The sequence below is a fragment of the Scatophagus argus genome, chromosome 3 (genome assembly GCF_020382885.2).
Source record: "Scatophagus argus isolate fScaArg1 chromosome 3, fScaArg1.pri, whole genome shotgun sequence".
Taxonomy (NCBI): domain Eukaryota; kingdom Metazoa; phylum Chordata; class Actinopteri; family Scatophagidae; genus Scatophagus; species Scatophagus argus.
The window spans coordinates 558,359-580,924 of NC_058495.1; the positions used below are offsets into that span (position 1 = coordinate 558,359).

General features: G+C 40.5%; 1 protein-coding gene across 6 annotated transcripts in view; it reads right to left on the reverse strand.

Annotated features, from left to right (window-relative positions):
• Nucleotides 1-1,227: 1,227 nt before the first annotated feature.
• The window catches only part of fhit (fragile histidine triad diadenosine triphosphatase), a 232,453-nt gene continuing 211,114 nt past the window's right edge, over nucleotides 1,228-22,566 (reverse strand). For 4 of the 6 annotated variants that reach the window (XM_046379966.1, XM_046379948.1, XM_046379956.1 and 1 more), the window contains exons 7-9: nucleotides 22,349-22,417; nucleotides 4,299-4,409; nucleotides 1,228-2,558 (exon numbers count right to left, since the gene is read on the reverse strand). In XM_046379966.1, coding sequence (XP_046235922.1) covers nucleotides 4,302-4,409; nucleotides 22,349-22,417 — 177 coding nt within the window. In that variant the 3' untranslated portion in view covers nucleotides 1,228-2,558; nucleotides 4,299-4,301. Of the gene's footprint in view, nucleotides 2,559-4,298; nucleotides 4,410-17,686; nucleotides 17,809-22,348; nucleotides 22,418-22,566 lie in introns of those variants that run through there. The other 2 variants (XM_046379976.1, XM_046379984.1) reach the window with 2 other exon arrangements.

The window sequence follows — 22,566 nt, forward strand, 5'->3', positions numbered from 1 at the left end:
TTTCCATTTGGTAAAGTATGTTTTTAGTATTTATTAGTAATACTGATCTCCTGATCTCCCAGGGCCTCTTTCCCACAGGAAGTTGACTGAATCACAGTGCGGCTGGGAAAAGGGTTTTTATTTTTATTTTTATTTTTATATTAAAATTTTTTTAATATATATTATCTACTTATTTATTGAATTATTTCTCTATATTTATTTATTATTCAGATTCAGATTTTATTCTCTTAGATCCCACATTCTTAACATAAGAATGGACACTTATTTTAAATATTTTTGTATTAGATTTTATGCATGCGTTTCTCTGGTTTTATGAATTGAACAGAGCACTGAATTTGATGTTTGTGTGGCACTTGTATATTAAGCACTTACTTTTATGTCTTATTTTATTATGAGTGTGCATTTTAATCTTAAAGTTTTTTGCTTTTGATTTTATAGGGGAGGTGGGACCCCTCCACTTTTATTAATAATTTTTTTATTCATTTTATGATTTTAATTAAAAAACTTTTATCCATTTATTTATTCCCCCCTCTTCTCTTTTGTAATATATATATATATATATGTATGTGTATAGATATGTATGTGTATGTGTATATGTATGTTTGTGTGTGTGTGTGTGGGTACATATGTATGGGTATATGTACATATAGATACGGGGGTTGGGTGTATATAGATATATATATATATATGTGGATGGATGTTTTTTATAGAAATACATAATAATTATTTTTAACTTGCAGCCTGTATTCCATAAGGAACTCAGTACGCAGATATTTTATCAACTCCAAACATAGTGTCCGGAGACCCTGGGAGATCGGAGCTTATTGATAAAAGAGGTATTTTCTGCAGCCTTACCTGCTCATGGGCCCAATGGCAATGCATGTTGGATGGGTTTTATCCAACCTGACAAGGTTTTAGGGGGAATTTTAACACAACAAATATATAATTTTTTTTAAAAAAAAGCCAACATGGTCCCTGGAACTCCGAGAGCCCGTGCCCCTCGGAGCACCCGTCATTTGCGGGGTGCTGCGTCCAAACCTAACCTAACCTAATCCAGAGACAGACCTTAAGGACAAGAGAGCACTCATAACTTGAAGTTGCCTACAGGCTCGGAGCCTGATATACAGTTAGGTAAATATATATTCATATATTGCCACAAGTATAATTTTTGGTATTGACTTCTGCACACCACCATGTTGAATTTGAAATGAAACACTCAAGATGTCAGCAAAGTGAAAACTTTCAGCTTTATTTCAAGGGGCATCCAACTGTGGCATTAATTATTCAGGAATTACAGACATGAAATGAAAAAAACAAAGGAGTACACAAGAGGACATAAACTACAAAATAAAACAGGAAACAAACTACACATAAACTTTAAACCATGACAGAAAATATATTCAAGCTACAGCTTGTGAGTCTGTAATTCTACTTAGTCTGATCTAACTATACCAGAGATTTTCTTAAAATGGAGAAAGCAGCTTTCAGAAAAAGGTTGACCTACTATTCTGATTTACATTTTTATAGCTCACAGCATTTTCATTTACATGTGAAAGCCTCCCCTTAACCTAGGGAGTTGGGGTCAAGTGCCAAGCTTGTCAAACATTTAAAACCGCCCAAAATTGAAACTCAACGTCAATCAAATGACACAACTGTCCACATTTAGCAGAACAGTTCAAAGTCCAGACGTGTTCTCCCTTCTCCTCTTTCATCCAAGATGCTTTGGGAGCTGACGTGTGTGTGAATCTGGGGAGACATCCATGAATTTCACATTATCTAGAGGTGCTGGCAGAGGATCTTAGCCAGACTCATAACTATATATAATTATTATGTAATCAATCAAAGCCTCCAATTCAGGCTTTTCCTAGACTGTGGCTGGAGTGGGTGTTATCACAACACAACAGCTCAGTTTTTTCTCTGCATTTTGCAATGTTGCGCTGTCTTGTCAATGTTAAATATATTTAGCGTACCACTGTACTACATGGTCTCAGGAACACTATTATTGGTAAACAGTTTTTGTTTTTAAATGATGGCATTCTGTTTTTATTTACAATTTACAAAGTGTCCCAACATTGTTTTGGTCATGAATTTTCAGTCAGCAGTTTTGATGATATTTCTGACATTGACCAGCCCGCTGAAAAAAATCCATTTTCAACAACCCAATATACAGCTGATAGGTCTGCTGGCTCCCAGAAACATCTGGCAGTCAGTGTGACTGAATGAATGGATACTTCAGCTGTACTAAAGCACAACTGACATCTCATATCCGGTGTGATTTTTGGTAAGATGATGCATGACTGGATTCAACAAGATTATTTGTAATGACTCATTTTTTGTCAATAGAACAATCATTTGTGGTGGTTAATGGTTTCCTTGTTCTTGTTTGTTTCAGAGATTGGTAGGCAGTAATCACAAGCATTTTATTTTGAAAATGAAATGCATTAAACCTTCACAACACAACAAAAGAATCCAGATGTTGGTGACTATACAGTTCCACATTAATAGGTTTGTTATCCTCCAGCTGCTGTAGACCATCTCATGGAAAACTGGACACAGGCCTGGGCAGAAATGTAAATAACTTGTAGTTTATGCTTTCCAAAAAATAACTGGAGCATGAAACGAAAACATGTGAAACATAAAATAACACTACAAAATCCCTTAAAAAAATTGTCATTTATGATTACTTTTTACATTTATATGAAAAATACATTTGATGTTTTTTGTGACTTAGTACATTTTCATCTACGTAAAAAACACCTTGAAGAAAATGAAGCATTTTTACAAAATAATTAGTAAATTTGAATTGTGATTAAATTACTAATAAGTTTTACACGTAAGTTTTTAAGATTTTGCAGCTCCTACTCTCTTTTCTGCTTCTTTTAAGTGCTTCTTAAGAGATAGTGCCCTTTTATATATGTCTCTTATTTTTATGACTTTTTTTGTAACTTTGACTTTCTTTGCACTATGGAGTCCAAAGTTGACTCACTTTTGGAATCTGTGTCAGCCACTGCTCTATTGTTTAGACAAGGGATCATCTGTTAGTGCTCAGCAGTGCTGCCCCAGAAGAGACCTGATGTCCTTTGAGAGCTGAGGGGTGGTAAACGGTGGAGCCGTACCGGAGTTCAATGCTTTGCCACGAGGAGACAATACAGACCCATTCACCTGTTGATCGTCATTCATGGGGAATGTAAGATCTCTCCCCAATAAGATGGACAAGCTAGCAGCATTGACCATGCACCAGAGGGAATACTGGGAGTGTAGCATCATGCTGCTTACAAATGAGCTGGTGGTTGATTTCTGCAGGCATGAACACTCACCCCCAACCATTAGTGAACACCCAAGGAATGAATATTGAGATCGTAGTCTCTTTTAAGTACCTGGGTGTTCACCTCAACAGCAAACTGGACTGGACAGACAGTTCCATTGCACTGTACAGGAAGGGCCACAGTTGACTGTAACTGCTGAGAAGACTTAAGTCCTTTGGAGTGCAGGGGCACTCCTCAGTACCACACTCTGTACTGCGGGAAGAAGCTGGATAAATTCATTAGGAAGGCCAACTCTCCTCTTCCTAGGGAGCCCCCTCAACCCAGTAGAGGTGGAGGGAGAGAGAAGAACTAACTTCCAACTATCTTCATGGAGCTTGTTTTGTACACTGGGGAACAGTAATGCTGGAATAGAAAAGGGCCACCTCCAAACTGTACAAAACTGGACAAAGTCGGAAGCATAGCACTGTCTAAAATGTCTCGGTATGCTGAAGCATAAAGATTTTCCTTTACTGGAAGTAAGGGACCCAACCCTTGAAAAACAGCCCCATCCCAATATTTTTGTTTTTAAAGTGTGTTTCAAGGAATACGTCCACATTTTGATCTGCTGTTTGGACTACAACAATAATCCAGCACTCACGTCATTATTAGGATACACTCTTTCTACAATGTGAATTTAAAAGTTTTAATAAAATTAATCCATCCAGTAGCTGGTGAGACATTTCAACGTAGACCAAAGTGGTGGACTGTTAGACAGCCTGACATTGTTTGTTCCTAGAGCCACATCTTCACCTTATTATTGATTAGTAGAAGATGGATTAGATTATATGAAATATTAATATTGTGCACAGTTCTGCTATTGGCATTCTGTGGCATTATTTTATACTCATTTAGATAGCCTTTTGTTTGTTTTCTTACTGGCTAGTCTCCACTCTGTCAGTCTATCCAAAATCACTTTAATCCCAGTCTGTTGTAGTCAGGGTTAATCAGTATTGTTTGTATTAGTTTCTATTGTTTCACCCCTTTTAATTTTACCAGTTAGGGCTCCTCAAGCTGTTTCCTCATGTCTGATGCTTCTGCTGCCATCTCCTCCTCTGATCTCCACTTGGATGGAATATCCTCATCTTCTTGATCATGCTTCTGCAACTGCAAAAAACAAAGAAAAAATGACCATGCAATGATTTTTTGTTGTTTATTTATTTTGCTTGCTATTTCGTATTGTGGCGTTGAAAAATTATGTGAAATGTTTCCCTAGCTAAAATGAGTGTTTCCTGTAGCTTGTAAATTGTTAATTTATTTTACTTCTATATTTTTTTGCAACTGTTTTTGCACACTTTTTGCTTTTTACACTCTTCTTCTGTTCTTGTTAGCTGCCACGACAAGTGAATTTCCCCACTGCGGGATCAAAGTTCATCTTATCTTATGACACACAATAAAATCAATATGGACAAAATCCCTGTTAACATTAGTAGTAGCATGATGTAGTAAGATGATATCACATGCTTTTTCCTTTGCACATGATCAGTTCAATTAAATATGAACATGGAGGAAATTGTAGTATCATAAGCATGTTACAAAATTCTTACACCTGTCACAGGGAACTGATGCTCAAAAACAAAAACATAAACCCCATGTCTTAAGGTAGTCTGAATTTAACCTGTTTCTCTCTGTTTCTCTTCTTTTTTTTGAATGTGTTGTTTGCACACCTGTAAAGTGTCTTGAGATAACTCTGTTATGAATTGGCACTTTAAATAAAACTGAATTGAATTGAATTGAATCATGTGTAGGCTATGAATTGAATTGAACTGATATATGAATTGATATGTTTCAGTATGACTCATCAGTGACTAACTATACTGGCAAGTGCATGGATGACGTCCCTGACTCCAAGAACATTACCACACCCAGAAGCCATGGATGACTGTGGAAGTGCGCACTGCTGAGGACCAAAGAAAGAGTCTTAATAGCTGGCAATAGGGCAGCACTTGACTACAGTGAGATTGAAACTGTCCTGGGCAATCAGATAGGTGACGCATGCAAACGCCCAGAAAACCCACAGTCACTTTATGGACAGTGGGGACACTCTGCACTTATGGCATGGCATCCAAGCCATCACCAACTAAAGAACGACAACGCTTGTCTGTGACGATGATGATTCCCTCCCAGATCCACTGAACGACTTCTGTGCACATTTTGATTCACACAACAAAGTGGCAGTGAGGAAGACCTTCCCTTCTACATCTTGCCACAGCTGATGTGAGGACTCTATGCAGAGTAAATTCACGAAAGGTTGCTGGGCCAGATAACGTCTCTGTCGGAGTGTTCAGGGGATGTGCAGACCAGAAAGCTGAGTCAGTACCACCGCACTGAGCACTGGAACCCCACACATTGTGTGTCCAGCCCTCTGCTGTTCACACCGCTGACTCATTACTGGGAGACAATAAACAGCATAAATCACTTCATTAAGTTGGCTGATGACATGACTGTGTTGGTTTCATCAGCAAGAAGTCAGCGAGTCAGCTTACAGAAAGGAGGTGCAAAGTTGGATTGGTGTAAAGTCAACACACTGTCTCTGAACGTGGACAAGGCCAAAGAGATGGTTGTGGACTTCAGAAGAGCATAGTGTTTGCTGAACACTGATGGCTCCTCTGTGGAGATCATAAAGAACACTAAATTCCTTGGTTTCCACCTGGTCCTTGGAGAACCTCACCTGGTCCCTCAACACCAGCTCTAATGTCAATAAAGCAGTAGCAGTGGCTCCATTTCCTGAGGATCCCCCGACATCCTGTCCAGGCTTTACAGGGGAAACAATGAGAGCATCCTCTGCAGCTAGATTACTGCCTGATATGGTAATTCCACTGCAGTTGATAACAAAGACCTACAACAAGTAGAGAACAGCTAAGAAGATCATCGGTGTCTCTCTCTTTCCTCCATCAATGACATTTACACCTCGCGCTGCATCCGCAAAGACATCAGCATTGTAGATGACCCTGCACACCCATCACGCAAACGTCTGCCATCTTGCAAAAGGTACTGAAGCATTCAGCATTAACATTAACTGATTTATTTTTTTTGTAACCTCAAATATATGTGCAGTATCAATTATGTATTAAGATGAGGTCCATTATGTATTAAAAGAGAACCATCTTCTCAACACTGAAAATTTTGGATTAGGCTTTCTATATCTCACTGGCACATTAATCACATTAATCTGTTTACGTCCCTTGATCCGAGAATGTGGATAGATCATTCCCATATCCTTTCATCCAGAAATGCGAAAGGGTCCCCAGATGTAGGGATGTAATTGTGATCACACTCGTGAATTCCCTGCTCACATACTATCTGCAGAGGGAATTCACAAGTGTGTTCACCATTAATGTTTACATCCCTCCATCCAGGAACACGAAAGTGGCATGTGATGTCATATACCCCGTAACTGCGATTCCACTCACCCGAGTGCCTTCACTGTGATCACAGGTGACTTCAAAGTTGTCTCTCTCTCCTCCACACTGCCCACCTTCTACCAGTTTGTCACATGCAATACCAGAGAAAATAAGACTCTAGACTTGCTGTGTGAAGATATTAAGGATACACTTACACTGCCCTTTGCCCACTGTGCAAATCAGATCATAACTTGGTCACACCATGATACAAGCCTGTGGTTCAGCGGCGACCAGCCACAGTGAAGACCATGAGGAAATGGTCTCATGAGGTCATGGAGTCACAGCGTGGTGCACTGGAATGCCCTCTATAAACCACATGGTGAGGAAATCGATGGACTAACAAACTGCGTCTCGACAGTACACTGGCTTCTGTATGTAAACCCTGAATTAACAGTGACATGAAGACCGTACTTAATGAAAAGAAGAGAGCATTTAGGTCAGGTCCAGAGGACAGGTAGGGGTGCACCTATCAAAAACTCCGCTACACCACCCAACTGCCAGACTGGACTACACATCTCCTATACACGTGAGGAGACAGCTAGAGAGGCTGAACCAGAGAAAGGTTGCTGATCCAGCAGTCATCAGCCCTTGTGTGCTGAGTAAGTGTGCCAGCCAGCTGTGTGGAGTATTTCAGAACCTCTTCAACCTCAACCTGCATCTTCAGAGAGTACCAGTATTATGGAAAACATCTTAAGTGGTTCTGGTGCTCAAGAAGGGTCATGCTGAGGCACAAAATGACTACAAACCAATAGCACTAACTTTTTGTAGTGAAAGTCATAGAAAGACTGGTCCTGGCATACCTTAGACCACTAGTATGCTGTTGGGATCTCTGGCCATGCGCTCTGGAGAACAATAGAGCGGCCTACATGTAACTCATAAAGCCTGAGTTAGAGTGACTAACTGTTAGAGACCCCACTCATGACGTGCACCTAGTCATAAAATCCTGAGTTCAAACTCAGAACCGGCACGGACATTGGCTGCGTGCCAGCCATCTCCACAGGGGTCCGAGGTGACGTCACTCAGGTAATAAAAGGTCACTGCGACCATCAGCCTTTGCTTTTTTTCCCGTGCGTGCTGTGACAGTGAGAGCTGCTCCAGGCTCTCCAAGTGTCCAAACCGCCCAAAGGGAGCAACAATCAAACGTTTTGATTATCATCATCTTAGATCCCGGGTCACAGTTCTGCAACTCGCAGGCCGAGAAACAGACTGCTGTATTTTTCTGTAACTTTCCCTTTTTTCCTTTTACCGACGTGGATCACTGGGCAATCAGCTGATCGCACGTTAACGAGCCGCGCGCCGACTTTGTTAAGGACGAAACAAAGTTTGTTAACTTCTTCACCAGTGATTTTCTCCGCTGCCGCCAAGAGATCAACACTCCGCATCATCAGAATAACGGACCGCCAGCATCCCGCCGAGGACGACACTGCAAACATTTAAGCGGATTAATATTTCAAACTCCGAAAGATCGGAGCAACACAAAGTAAGAGGCTTATGTCTGGGCAGAGACAGTGTAAAGTAGGGTTGTTTACACATGATTTCTGTAACTTTAAGTGCTGCATTTACTGATTTTGTTTCCAATCGGTCATTTCCTCCGTTTCAGCGAGACCGCGTGTCACCGGTTAAAAAACCAATAGCTGAGCAGATAAGCTCTGGTTTACTGACTCCGCCATTGTGTGGTGATACGCGAGTTTCTAAAGAATTGGAGTGGATTCTTTTATTGGGTTGTGTTTCTTGTATTTTCATTTCTATCTTTTCCTCCTTTCCTCTTTCTTCTTTCTGAACGGTGAGGTGAAAGTCCGAGCACGCGATCACGAACCATAACCAAGGGGTACGTGGTGCTCAAAGGCTTCCGCCCATTGTTCTCTTCTGTGACCATATAAGCAACATTACGTGGGTTATTACCAACTTGGCTCTGAATAATACGGCCGGCGTATTTGTCTGTAGTCATTTTGGGTTTGCTGAGTCATCACTTTCGTGTTGACTAGCTGTTTTGTTTGCTGAGTCATCCTTTACGTGATTGTTCGTTGTGTGCTGATTCCTCCTCATGTAGTCCTCCACCATTTTGGTTGTAGTTCTCTAGCTAGTCAGCCACTAGCTTGTTGTTGTTAGCTGCTATGTTGTTAGCCGCTATCTTGCTAACCGCCATCTTGTTTGTTTTTAGCCGCTAGCTTGTTAGCTGCTACCTGGCTAGCTTGTTAGCCTCCACCTTGTTTGTTGTCATCTGTCTCTCTCTCTCTCTCTCACACACACCCACACACACACACTCCTGTATATATGCACACCTATGTATAGATATACTCTTGCTGCTGTACCTGTGTTATCCCTAGTTAATAGTTAATGTGTGTTGATAAAACTTAGATTATAATAGTGTTTATTACAAAGTGATACTTATCTATGAATGGCTGTTGCTGGTTAATAAATCCTGTTATAGTTTAACCTGTCGTTGTCTGTGGTTATTGTGTATGTACTTGTAATAACAGCTGAATTCATGACAGTCAGTGCTCGGAATCATCCTTCACAATTTTAAGAGACTGTTTTCCTATTAATTAATTTGGCTATTGGTCCCTGGTGACAGGGTGGTGCCCCGATATTTACGTGTATAAAGCATACACTGATTTTTGCTTTAATGATTATTCCCCATAATCATTGACTCTTTTGCCAATAACCAAATTGCTCCTACTAGTGCACAACAATGCTCATCACAGGACCCTCTGCAATTTGCATACCAGCCATATGTTGGCGTGATGCAATCATTTACCTGCCAGAGAAAGCATATTCTTCAATGGATAGACACAACACCACAGTCCACGTCAAGTTCTTTGACATGTCAAATGCCTTCAGTACCATCCAACCTTGACTACTGAGGGCTAAACTGGGGGATACACAGGTGGATGCTCCATTGGTCACATGGATCTATAACACATATGTCAAACTGGTCCACAGGAGGGCCGGTGTGGCTGCAGGTTTTTGTGCCAACCAACCAAGAGCACACCGTTTGACCAATCAACTGTCTGAAGACGGAGATCAGTTGATCAAATGAGTCAAGTCTGGTGTGCTGCTACTTGGTTGGAAAGAAAACCTGCAGCCACACCAGCCCTCCTGTGGACCAGTTTGACATGCCTGATCTATAACTATCTGAAGGGCAGTTTGTGAGACTACAGAGGTGTGTCTGGGACCCCCAGGGAACTGTGTTATCCTCAGGTTTCTCTTCAGCACTGCAGCCAGACTGACAGAGAGCCATAGTGCTATTGAGCCTTGTATCCCTGTGACTCTCAGCAGCAATGACTTTATAACCTGTTTTAATGACAAGATTTTAAACATTAGAGACAAAATCCAACACCTACTGACCTCAGCTGGTACCGATCAACATCGAAACACTGGAACTGTAGTAGTCAAACTTCTCTTTAAAAAAACACACTTGACCCAGAGGTTTTAAGCAATTATAGACCGATATTCAACCTTCCATTTCTTCCCAAGATCCTTGAAAGAACAGTCGCCAATCAGCTATATGACTTTCTTCATATTAATAACTTGTTTGAGAATTTTCAATCTGGTTTTAGAGTCACAAATGACCTCCAACTGGCATCAGACAAGGGACTTATCTCTGTCCTTGTACTGTTAGACCTTAGTGCTGTATTTGACATCACTGACCATTCCATCTTATTGCACAGACTGGAACACCTAATTGGCATTAAAGGAACTGCATTAAGCTGTTCTCAGTCTTACTTATCAGATCGAGCTCAATTTGTTCATGTTAATGATACATCGTCGACACTCACAAAAGTTATTCATCCTCTATATGCTCCCCATTGGTGATATTATCAGGAAACACTCCATATATGTTCATTGTTATGCAGATGACACACAATTGTACTTGTCAATGAAACCAGAAGAAACAAATCAGCTAGTCAAACTTCAGGCATGTCTTAAAGACATAAAAACCTGAATGACCTGCAATTTCCTACTTCTAAATTCAGACTAAACTGAAGTTATTGTTCTGGGCGCTGAACACCTTAGAAACAAATTACCCAGTGATATAGCAATGCTAGATGGCTTATCCATTGCCTCAAGCTCCACTGTGAGGAATTTAGGAGTTATCTTTGACTAGAAAAAAAAATTAGGCACATTTTGATTCAGGAAGATGCAGAAAAAAATTGTCCATGCACTCATTATCTCCAGGCTGGATTATTGTAACTCCCTTCTATCAGGCTGCCCCAATAAATCTGTAAAGACTCTCCACTCTCCACTCTTTATCTTAAAGAGTTAATAGTACCCTATTATCCCACCAGAGCTTTACATTCCCAAAATGCAGGCCTACTTGTGGTTCCTAGAGTCCTCAAAAGTAGATTGGGAACCAGAGCCTTTAGTTATCAAGGTCCTCTACTATGGAACCATCTTCCGGTCTCGGTCTGGGAGGTGGACACCCTCTCTACATTTAAGAGTAGACTAAAAACTTTCCTTTTTGACAAAGCTTATAGTTAGGGCTGGCCTAAGCTGGCCCCTAGTTATGCTGCTATAGGACTGCCGGGGGACCTCCAATGACGCATTGAGCTATTTGTTCCTCTCTCTCTCCTTCTGCACACATTTATGTCCCATTAATGCATGTTACTAACTCAACTTCTTCACTGGAGTCCTCGTGCTTTCTCGTCTTGCAGGTTCCCATGGATCGTGGTCAGACCTCCGGCTGTGGTCCTGCTCGAAACTCACTGCGATTACTACTGTTTAGTCATAATCTATTATAATTCTGTTACTACTCTGCTACAGCTGCTAACATTATTATTGTTACTAATATTGCTATCATATTCACCATAGTACTGTACCTTCTGTATACTTCATTGTCAGTATAATTATCTACAGCTGAATACTAATACCAATACTTGGTATTACTTGGTATTACCTGGTATTATTACTGCTGCTGTGTATCTCTGCTTGTGTGCTCCTTCTCTCATGCCTCACACACCTCTCCCTCTCTCTCTTTGTCTGTCTATCTTTCTTTCTCTTGCTCTCTTTTTCTCTCTCTCTCAACCCAACTGGTCAAGGCAGTTGGCCGCCCTTCTTGAACCGGGGTCTGTTCCAAGGTTTCTGCCTTCTAAAAGGCAGTCTTTCCTCGCTACTGTGGTCAAGTGTTTGGGGCAGTCGTGGATCAGCAGTTAGGGTATTGGACCCGTAACCGGTGGGTCGCTGGTTCGATTCCCCGTACCGGTGTCCGTGGCTGAGGTACCCTTGAGCAAGGTACCTAACCCCCACTGCTCCCCGGGCGCTGCACGCGGTTGCCCACTGCCCCGGGTTTGTTGCGTGTGTGCACGTCACTTGGGTGGGTTAAATGCAGAGCATGAATTTCGTTGGCATGAGTTCCCTCCAATGACAAAATATGTCACGAACTTCTTAAAAAGGGGAATGTTGGGTTCTTTATACTACAATTTAAATTAAGAGTTTGGTGTAGACCTGCTCTAATTGGAAAGTTTCATGAAACAACTTTTGTTGTGAGTTGGCGCTATATAAATAAATTGAATTGAAACTGAATTCATGTTGGAATAGAAAAAGCACTTCCCCAAACTGTTGCCACAAAGTGGAAGCATTAAGATTTTTCTTCACTGGAAGTAAGTGTCCTAGCCCAACATTTCAAATTTCACAGTGATCTGGCAAATGATCAGCGTTTGACAAGGTACTTGGAAAGTACCAGTTATTCTACATTAAAAGCAATATATCACTATACTGAAGCTACTCCCCCAGAGAGATATAGCAAGCTAAGCTAGTGTAACATGGCAAATGTGGTTTACTTAATCAAAGCTATTTGTCAACCTAATCCTAATTTTTTATTAATAAACTGCTCGTTGCTCTAACTGCTCCAAAACCAATTTGACAAATTAAGTGATACTTACATAATAAGCTATGTTGTATGTGTGTATGTACATTTGTCCATGCATGTATGTGTGCGTAAGTGCCTGTGTTTGCCCCCCCGCCCAACCCAAAAAAAAACATCAGCTGAAAAGTATATGTATAGAATTTATTATGATATAAAATAAAACAAACTAAATATTAAACAACCAGTTTAAAGTGCACAACCATAAATATATAAAATTTTAGAAATATATATAAATAAATATATAAATATGTGCAAGGAAATACACATTTCACATCACAAGCACAGAAAAGCACAACAAAGAAATAAGAATAACTGAATATTAATAACAACAATAAAAAAAACAAGTCTAAATCCTTCTCACATACAGAACTACAGCCTGACCCTTCTGGCCTTTCTTGCTGCAAATTCGTAAACACCGTCACTGTAAGAAATCTTCTCCCCAATTTTGTTGTTAATGCTAATAATCCCAAGGCCAGTAAGACGTTCCTGGGACATGGTTGACCTCAGGTAAGATTTGATCAGCTTCAGCTTTGAGAAGCTCCTTTCTGCCTGAGCCACAGTGACTGGTAGAGTGAGGGCGATTCTGAGAGCAGTCCAAAAGTTGGGATAGATCTCTGATAGATCCTTCTCATGCATGAAAGTAATTGTCTCTAGAAGGCTCATGTTTTTTGATGGCAAGCTGGGGAAACTATTAATTTCCCTGACAAGCTCTGTGCTGTCCAGATCAAAATGCCCCTTGAAGTGCAGTGTGGTGCCAAGCGCCTTGCATTGCTCCAAGAGTTCCTCACCAGAAAGGCTAGAGAAATTTGTCAAAACTCCAAATTTCTCTGCTACATTTTCCAAAGTTGAAAATCTTTCTTTGATAGCGGATGTGGCTGCATCAACAACTACATTAAAAAAGTCAATCTCCAGTTTCCTCAGAGCATCACTGATTGGTTCAACACATGACTCATATGAGAAGTGCTGCTTGTGCTGAGGCAAAACCACTTGCCCTGTATGCATGGAGACTTTTCTCTGTTTTTTAAGAAGATTAAGGTCCAAGTCCACATGCATGTTGGGAGACTGCATGAGTTTGCTGACATGTTGTATTTCAGACAGTATGTCATACCAGACAACAGAGCAAATACTGAAACGGTACAATCCCATCTCCTCGGATAAGGACTGGGCCTCAGACTTGATGACAGAGTCTTTGGTGTGCTCTCTAACCTCCAGTAATGCCTCTCTCACTGCTGCAGCCTGGTAGCGCATAGGCTCCACACTCTTAACCTTACTCTCCCACCTTGTATCCGTCCACATCTTTACTGTAAGATTAGTGTGCTCTTTGAGTATGCTCCATCTTTGGGTGGAAGCAGAAAACAAATTGTAGAGCCTCTGTAGAATGCCAAAATAACTGGTGGCATCAACTGAACGTTTGGCTGCATCAGACACAACAAGATTCATGGTATGTGCCCCACATGGCACAAACAAGGCCCTTGGGTTTTTTTCAAGGAGCCTTGCTTGAACCCCCTTGTTCTGTCCACGCATGTTAGCCCTGTTATCATAGGACTGCCCCCTACAGTCCTTAAAAGGAATTTCCAGTTCCTCTAGTCTCCCTAGTATCAGGGATGACAAATGTTGGCCTGTGGACTCCTCAGCTTCTAGAAATCCCATGAAGTACTCTTTGATGTGGGGGGTGTCCGATAGTGACACAACACGGATTACAACTGACAGTTGTTCAGTGTGGCTGACATCTGGAGTGCAGTCTAGAATTATGGAAAAGAATTTGGCTTGTTTTATGTCACTGACGATTTCTGAAATTATTCTCCTGCTCAACAAATCAATGAGCTCATTTTGGATGTGATGGTCAAGATAGCTGGTGTGTGTGGCTGTTCCTCCTTGGATGCGGTTGAGATGCTCCTTCATAACAGGATCAAACATGGCCATAAGTTCCACCTCTTTCAGGAAATTCCCATTTGATGGTGAGAACAATGTCTCATTATGTCCCCTAAGAGCCAAATTCCGCACTGCCAGAGAATGCACAATAGCAATGAGACGTGTAAGGACCGCTCTCCATCTCACCCTTTCACCCTCCAGTAGTGCCATCTCCTGCTTATCAATGGTCTCCCCCCTCTTTAATCTCACTGACAATTCTTTCCATGCTGTCATGCAATTGTGATGTTCTGGACTGTTGTCATGTGCACTGAGTAGAGTACTTGCATGTTTCCAATCAGTAAATCCTGAACTTGATAAATGAATCTGCTTCTTTGAAAACAATTTGCAGCAGAAGCAAAATAGGCCATTGCTTTTCTTTGAGTAGATCAACCAGCTTCTATCAATATTTTCACCGTTTACGAGTGTCCTTTTAAAATACTGGTGGTGACAAGATCTCCCATCACTCTCATTCTGAGGAAAAAAAAATCTGATGCCACCTTACTTGGCCCTCTGCGCACCAACTCAGTCCTTATGCTGTCTGTCAGAGGTGATGGCCAGTCTGCAGGGTCTGTTAAAAGAGGCTCTTCCCCAGTGGCAGTTGAACTTTGTGGGAGTCCAGGTCTGTAAAACAGCACATTTGATTTGGCACATTATTCAAAGCACACAGCAGTGAAACAAAACATGGTTTTAAGAAATAGCAAAATTGGATTAATCACAACTAACAGGAGAAAATGTGTACAGGCAGCTAAAATTCACAGATAAAACACACTGCTACTTCTATCTTCACTCACACACACACACACAAATGACAGCAAAATACCGCCCACCTACAGACTCCTCGTGGCCTTCCTGAGACATGGCAGGAGATGCCACAGAAGCCATAGCAGCCGTAGAGGTGGATGGGATCTCCTCATCCTCTGCTCCAGATGAGGCCTCTGCTGCTGGAGACTCATCCTGGGCAGGAGGCCCTCCTAAATATTTTAGCAGTGTTGCTGGAAAAGTGCATCAATGTAAACATGCATGAACGACACGCTTAAATACATTGGCTATCACTTAATGTCAATACGCCTATTACATGCTATTAACCTACATATTAACAAACGGACAGAAATGCTACATTGCCCAAATTCTATTAACGTTATACTGAGACAGAAAATAATGAGCGAAATGTGGGCAACGTCTGTCTTTTTAAGGCTAGCTTACTGCACGGAAAATCCCGATGGCCAAATACAGTACGCAGTGATAACCAAATGGTCACAAATCAATGACAGCAAAGGTAGCTTAATTGTAGACACAATTATTGCATCCGAAATATGGTATGTATGTTAATCTAGATAATGTTCAGGTAACTATAACTAGCAAACAAAATAGCAAAGAAACTAATAACCACTAATCAGCCCCTTTTCATAACGTAATTACAGTCGTACGCTACAGAGGGAACATTAGCTACATACCTTTGTCTTTGGACCGTTTCTCCTCTTCTTCTTTCTTTTTCTTCCTGAAATAAGCACCTGATGGCTTTGGTCTTTTTTTATCCATTATGCTAATTAGCGGAGTCGTCTCAGGAATCAACAGGTTATGCTACCCATCCCCCAATGCCCTCTGACGTGACAGAGGGGTCAAGACTAAACCAACACATTGGTGGTGTACAGATAGTCTCATCTTTGAATAGTAAGGCTGTATTATTGGCCTTCACACAACCCAAAGACGATAAACAAGAGAGTATGAAATTTGAAACAGGCCTACAGTAAGCAACTATCTAGTGTTATGAATGAAATTTACTTTGAGTGCTTTTTGATTGCATTACTGTAGCACAATTAGGAGGATCCCCGCTCCCCCACCTCCTTATTCCAGTGGTGTGACCTCGGTGAGTGACCCTACCTCCACCCCCCACCCCCCTCTTGCACAGTTGCAGTAACTGCAGCAGCGCTCTCAGAGGGGCGTAATCACAATGCCAGGGGGCACCAATTAGTAAGTAATTATTAATTTTTTTTTTTTTTTGAAGGGGGGCGTCCCCCCGGCCAATTGCCACCCTGGGCAGCCGCCCAATTCGCCCATATGAGAAACCGCTACTGGGTATGCACTTAGATTTGGACAGTTGAAAGACAAACTATGATTTCACTTAAAATTATAATTCAACTCAAATCCAAGTAACAAAAGAATTTAGATCCCAACTGCTTTGGGCTTGAGTCTGTACTCCTCTGTAGCAGAGACATTGTAGGTTTTAGCAGAAAGGATTGGGGAATGATTTCACTGTCACACAGAAGTGCTTCTTTAGGCTACACATGCAAATATGTGTATGAGAGCTGAGTAACTTGTTGTTATTTTTGTTTATAAATTGAGATATTTTGTACTATGAAGAAGAAGAAGTAGAAGAGGCTTTATTTGTCACATGCATGGTTGTACAGACTACAGCAGCAGTGAAATATAACACTCCTGACTGTGCAAGTGAAAGTAAAGTATAAATAGTATAAGAGAAATAGTAAGTAAGAAAAGTTAGTATAAGACATACAATAAATAGATAAACTATGTTAGGGTGGTGAGTATCCTTGATGATCCTCTGTGCAGTAGCCCTGTCACGCCTGATGTAGGTGCTCTGGAGATTAGGCAATGCAATCCTGGTGGTGCATTTGGCACACTGGATTACCCTGTTCAGGTCCTTTCTGTTCTGGGAGCTGCTGTTACCATATCATATTCCCAGAGACAACAGACTGTATGGTAGCTGTGTAGAAGGTCTTTAGCAGCGTTGCAAAGATGTTGAAATTCCTCAGCTGTCTGAGGTGGTACAAGTGCTGCCAAGCCTTCTTCATGAATATGTAGATATGAGTTGTCCACAAATGACAAGAGACAAGAACTCCAACGTACCCGTAGCTGTATGCCCTCTCCACCAGAATCCCATAGATCTTGAGTGGCGAGTAATGAAAACCCTGCCTCTCCCTCTGGAAGTCCACTACCATCTCCTTGATCTTAGAAACATTCAGGTCCTGTTACTTGAGAGTGGTCTATTGCAGCTATGAATGTAAAGCTGCAATGATTAGTCAGTTAATCAATCTGTCCATCAAAAGAAGATTAATTGGCAACTATTTTGGTAACTGAATATCATTTAATTTATGACAGTAACAATGTGATTTATGATAGTAAAAATAGAGTCTTTTGGAGGATTTTGGACTGTTAGTTGGACAAAAGAAGCAATCTGATTGAAAATTTATGGATTTCAGAAAGGTTCATGGAGCTGTGAAAAGTGGCAAGTAAGAACACAAAAGACTTAACAGATTTGACTTGAAGAAGACTTGATAATGCCTCTGTTACTTGGAGTTTCAAAGGACTAACGTGAATAAAGCAAACGCAAAGAGTAGAAGTGCTGGAAAAAAAAGGAAATACAAAAAAAGACATTTCAAGCAAATATTACACACTGTAACAACTCTGTTTGAGCAAGGTGACATTGAAAAGAAAAATAAATGTGCCATCATTTACATCACAGGGAGACAGCGATACGAAAAGAAAGGAGTGAGACGTAGAGAATGAGACAGGGAGATGGAGCAGACCAGGGACTTGCTGTGAGTCTGTCATTTTGTGACAAAAGTATTTAATTTTATTGCACTGTAATTCATATTCAGCATTATTTCCATTTATAAGTGACTTTCTAAAAGTTATGCTCACAGATTCAGTTTGCATGGCCAGAACATGCAATGTTTTTGTTCATTTACAAAGCTAAGTGTTTGGAAATCTATTTAAAAAATGTTATATATTAAATGCCATTCAGTTTGCTTTGCTAATGACTGGAAACTAAAGTTTAGATCTTGATTTGAGTCTGGTTGTTATTGAGTTTGAACTGCCTTGAACTTGAACTTGAACTGAACCTGCCCTGTCTTGACTTGGGACTTGACTCACTTTAGGGGCAGGACTTATGACTTGCAAAACAATGACAGTATCCCACAAGGCTTAAAATTTAAATAATTTTAATGCTAATCATATCATCCCAATGAGCCCTCTTGCAAAGTTTGAATGCATCTGCATCTGCCCTATAAATTAAGTACAAAATGGACACAAAATGGACGTTGTCTCTTGCAAAATCATCATGTAATGTTTTCCTGCAAACATCCAAAACCCAATGAGACTGTAAGCAGCTGTCTGTGGTTCCTCCCCTTTTCAACAATGCAGAGAAAAGGGCTTCATCTGCTCTATTGCCTCTTAAATAGTCTTTATGAACCAATAAATGTATTAAATCTGGGTAATAAAACACTTAACAATGATGAGGTATCAGAGAAACAAATACTAGGCAATTATTCATTATGAAGAGAAACTCCTCAGAGAATAATGCTCTCATTTGCTGGGTGTGACACGGAAAATACAAATAGTGGTGGTGCTACTGCTCTCACAATAACCCTTATGTCCACATGCAAATTAAAAACAAACCTATTTATGTTTTGAGGCTGAGACTCTGCTGTGGAACTGCACCTTTTATTTTTCCCTCAGGCACGATGAGGAAGTGTAAAGTCTTTTCCATTAGACATGGCTATTAGAACATTCATATCAAACCCATCAGTTATTGATATTCATTTGCTACATTCTCTCTTGTTACAAATTCAAAATGTCACAGTTAAATTTAAAGGAGCCTGAAAGGCATGTTCATTATTTTTTCACTCAAGTGTTGTGGTTCATTGGTTTGGTGAGTCTGACTCCAGGGGGCCCAATGATATTTGTTCAAACTTATCTCTCAGATGTTTAATTACAGCTAATAGGAGCCACAGGTGAATCAATTCTTTATCAGTGAATTGTGTGTTTAATGTCTTGAAATAAACACAGCAGTCTTAAGCAGAACGATGTCAGTTATGCAGTAGTAAAAGATAAAGAGATCCACCATCCCAATGCCGTTTATTTATTTATTTCCCACTATAAATCAAAGAGGTTACCAATTTGCCAACTCCATTTGCAGGAATAGAATGAGGGACTTATTGTTCAAGGAGGTCATGTTTAGTTCACCATGCATTAAAACTTTAGATGTGTTTTACAGATATTTATTAGAGCTCTTGTGTGTGCAGATCTCATACAACACCCAGTGCTGAATGGAACCACAAGCAGGAAACAACAAACATACCTCAATGTAAGGCACCATGAATTTACATTTGATTATGTGTCACTGGCTAAAAACTAGTAATTATATTAGAAGTTGAAAAGATTTATAAAGTCAGTAAACTGACTCAATCAATCAATGTATCATCTCAATCTCAATCTGTACATCTGTATTTGTGCTGACTGCTATAGTAAGCATCCTGCGTCAATTCCTATTGTGTGTTACTGATTAACCAGTAACACACACCGTTACTGGTGTTACTGCCAGCTCCGTACTGCTCTTTAATTTAACCTCACTTAAGTTGTTTTACTCTTGGATTACTTGAATCACACTCTTGACCTTGTTTTGACATGTGGCATTGAAATAGAACATTTAATAGTCTTTGAACAAAATCCTCTTTTATCTGACCATTGTTTAATAACTTTTGAATTTATAGTTCTTGGCTACATACCACCAAGAAAAAACTCAGACAACAGATACCTGTCTGATAGTGCTGTGGCTAAATTTAAGGAAGCGATTCTATTGTCATTTACTTCAGGATCATGCCCCAGTACCGCAGAACATTACAATACTAAAGGAAAGTCTTATGCCAATTGTAGTCCACTCAAATCGATCATTTTGTGGACAGTGCTGCAAGCTCATTAAAGACAACAATCAACTCTATTGCCCAGCTAAAAAAGAAACACATAAAACAAACGAGACTAGCGCTATGGCACAATACTGAGATTCACGTATTAAAGCAAAATGCACAAAAATTTGAAAGGAAATAGCATTCCTCTAAACTCATAAAATCTCACTCAATCTGGCAAGACAGCCTTGGATTGTATAAGAAGGCCCTACGGACTGCCAGAGCAGCCTATTACTCAAAATGAATATAGGATAACAAGCATAATCCCAGGTTTCTCTTCAGCACTGTAGCCAGGCTGACAGAGAGTCATAGTATTATCGAGTCTTGTATCCCTGTGACCCTTAGCAGCAATGACTTTATGACCTTTTTTGACAAGATTTTAAACATTAGAGACAAAATTCAGCACCTACTGTTCTCAGCTGGTATTGATCTACCTTCAAACACTGGAGCCTTCAAAACAGCTGAACCAGATGATTATCGTGACTGCTTTTCTCCCATTGACCTTCATCAGCTAAATTTATTCATATTATCATCTAAACCAACAACCTCTTAGACCCCATCCCAACTAAGCTGCTCAAAGAAGTTTCACCCTTACTCAGCACCTGTCTATTAGACATGATCAATCTGTCCCTGATAACAGGCTGTGTACCCCAGTCCTTTAAAGTAGCTGTAGTCAAACCTCTCCTCAAAAAAGCACACACTTGACCCAGAGGTTTAGAGCAACTATAGACCGATATCTAACCTTCAGTTTCTCTCCAAGATCCTTGAGAGAACAGTTTCCAATCAGCTACATGACCTTCTACATAGTAATAGCTCATATGAGGATTTTCAATCTGGCTTTAGAGCTCATCATAACACAGAGACAGCATTGGTCAAAGTCACAAATGACCTTCTACTTGCATCAGATGAGGGACTTATCTCTGTCCTTGTACTGTTAGACCTTAGTGCTGCATTGATTAATCACTCCACCACACCCAAATTTTTCCTGCCAGTCCAGGGGGAATCGAACCAGCAACCCACCGGTCACAAGCCGCTTCTCCAACCTCTAGGCCACGGCTGCCCCAACAACACCTCTCACCCTCTGCATCAGACAGCAGGGACTACTCTGTTCTCTGTACAGTTGCTACCATTATTATTGTTACTAATATTGCTATCATAATCACCATTGCACCTTCTGTATACTTCAGTGTCATTATCATTATCTGCAGTTCCAGTACTTCTGGTATTATTACTGCTGCTATGCATCTCTGCTTGTGTGCTCCTTCTCTCACGCCCCAACCCCCTCCCCCCTCTCTCTTTGTCTGTCTATCTTTCTCTCTCTCTCTCTCTCTCTTTCTATCTTTCCTGTTTCTTTCCTTCTGTTCTTGTGAGCTGTCATGACAAGTGAATTTCCCCACTGCGGATCAAGTTCATCCTATCTTATCTAATTTATTTAAAGTCTTTTAATTCTTTTCCTTGATCTGTTGGTTTGATGGTCTCTTGGTGAAAAACAGGAATAGCCTAAACAGTATTTTTCAGGTGTATTGCAAAATAACCAGTGTGCAGCAGAGAGACTTGTGCTCCCTCTGGGAGAAGTGTGTGCTCCAAAAAGCTAAAGGAATTACTTTCCAAAATGACCATGTCCTTTCACGGGAAGTCACTGTAATGCTTTCAGGCTGGTGTTTTAAAGAGCCCCCCCAGGAAAACAAATTGCTATTCTAAGTCCTTTATTCCTTCTGTGATCAGGCTCTTAAACCTTGACAGCAGTTGCCCGGAAAATTCATCATTTGTTATCCTTGTGTTTGCTCATAATATGTGGTTTAGACTTTCGATGGTACTTCACTCAGCTGCAAGTCAAAGCAGTTGTATAACGTAATGTAATATGCAATGCATCTTTGAATGTTTTTAATTATTTTTTTTACTTCTATTATATTAAACTTGACAATAAAGTCTTTGTCCATCTTGTGTAGTCATCATTCTTGTGGCCATGAGGGTGACAGTGTGAGCTGTTGACTATATACTGACTTACTGTATCTCATATATTCATTACACTTCTTGTATGTAAGGTCTGGGTAGACCGTAAGAAGCCAAACTGCCTCTCTTGGATAAATAAAGCTGTCTGGATATGAAACTAGCATGTTATTGTACACATAAAGCAGTTAGAAGTCCAAAAAGCCATCTTACCTCATCATATACATTGTCATTTCGCTCAAAGTCCCCTGCTTTCCTGGGTAGCACATGAACGTGGACATGCTGTAAGCAAACAAACAAGAGAAGCAATGGTTGAGATGTAATCCCGTACTAGAGAAACAGGTTCTTTTTCTAAATGGAGTTAACTGACAGACTGATGTGACACAGACGGTTCTCGTAGAGGGTCTTCATTACTTCACAGTGGAGTGTTA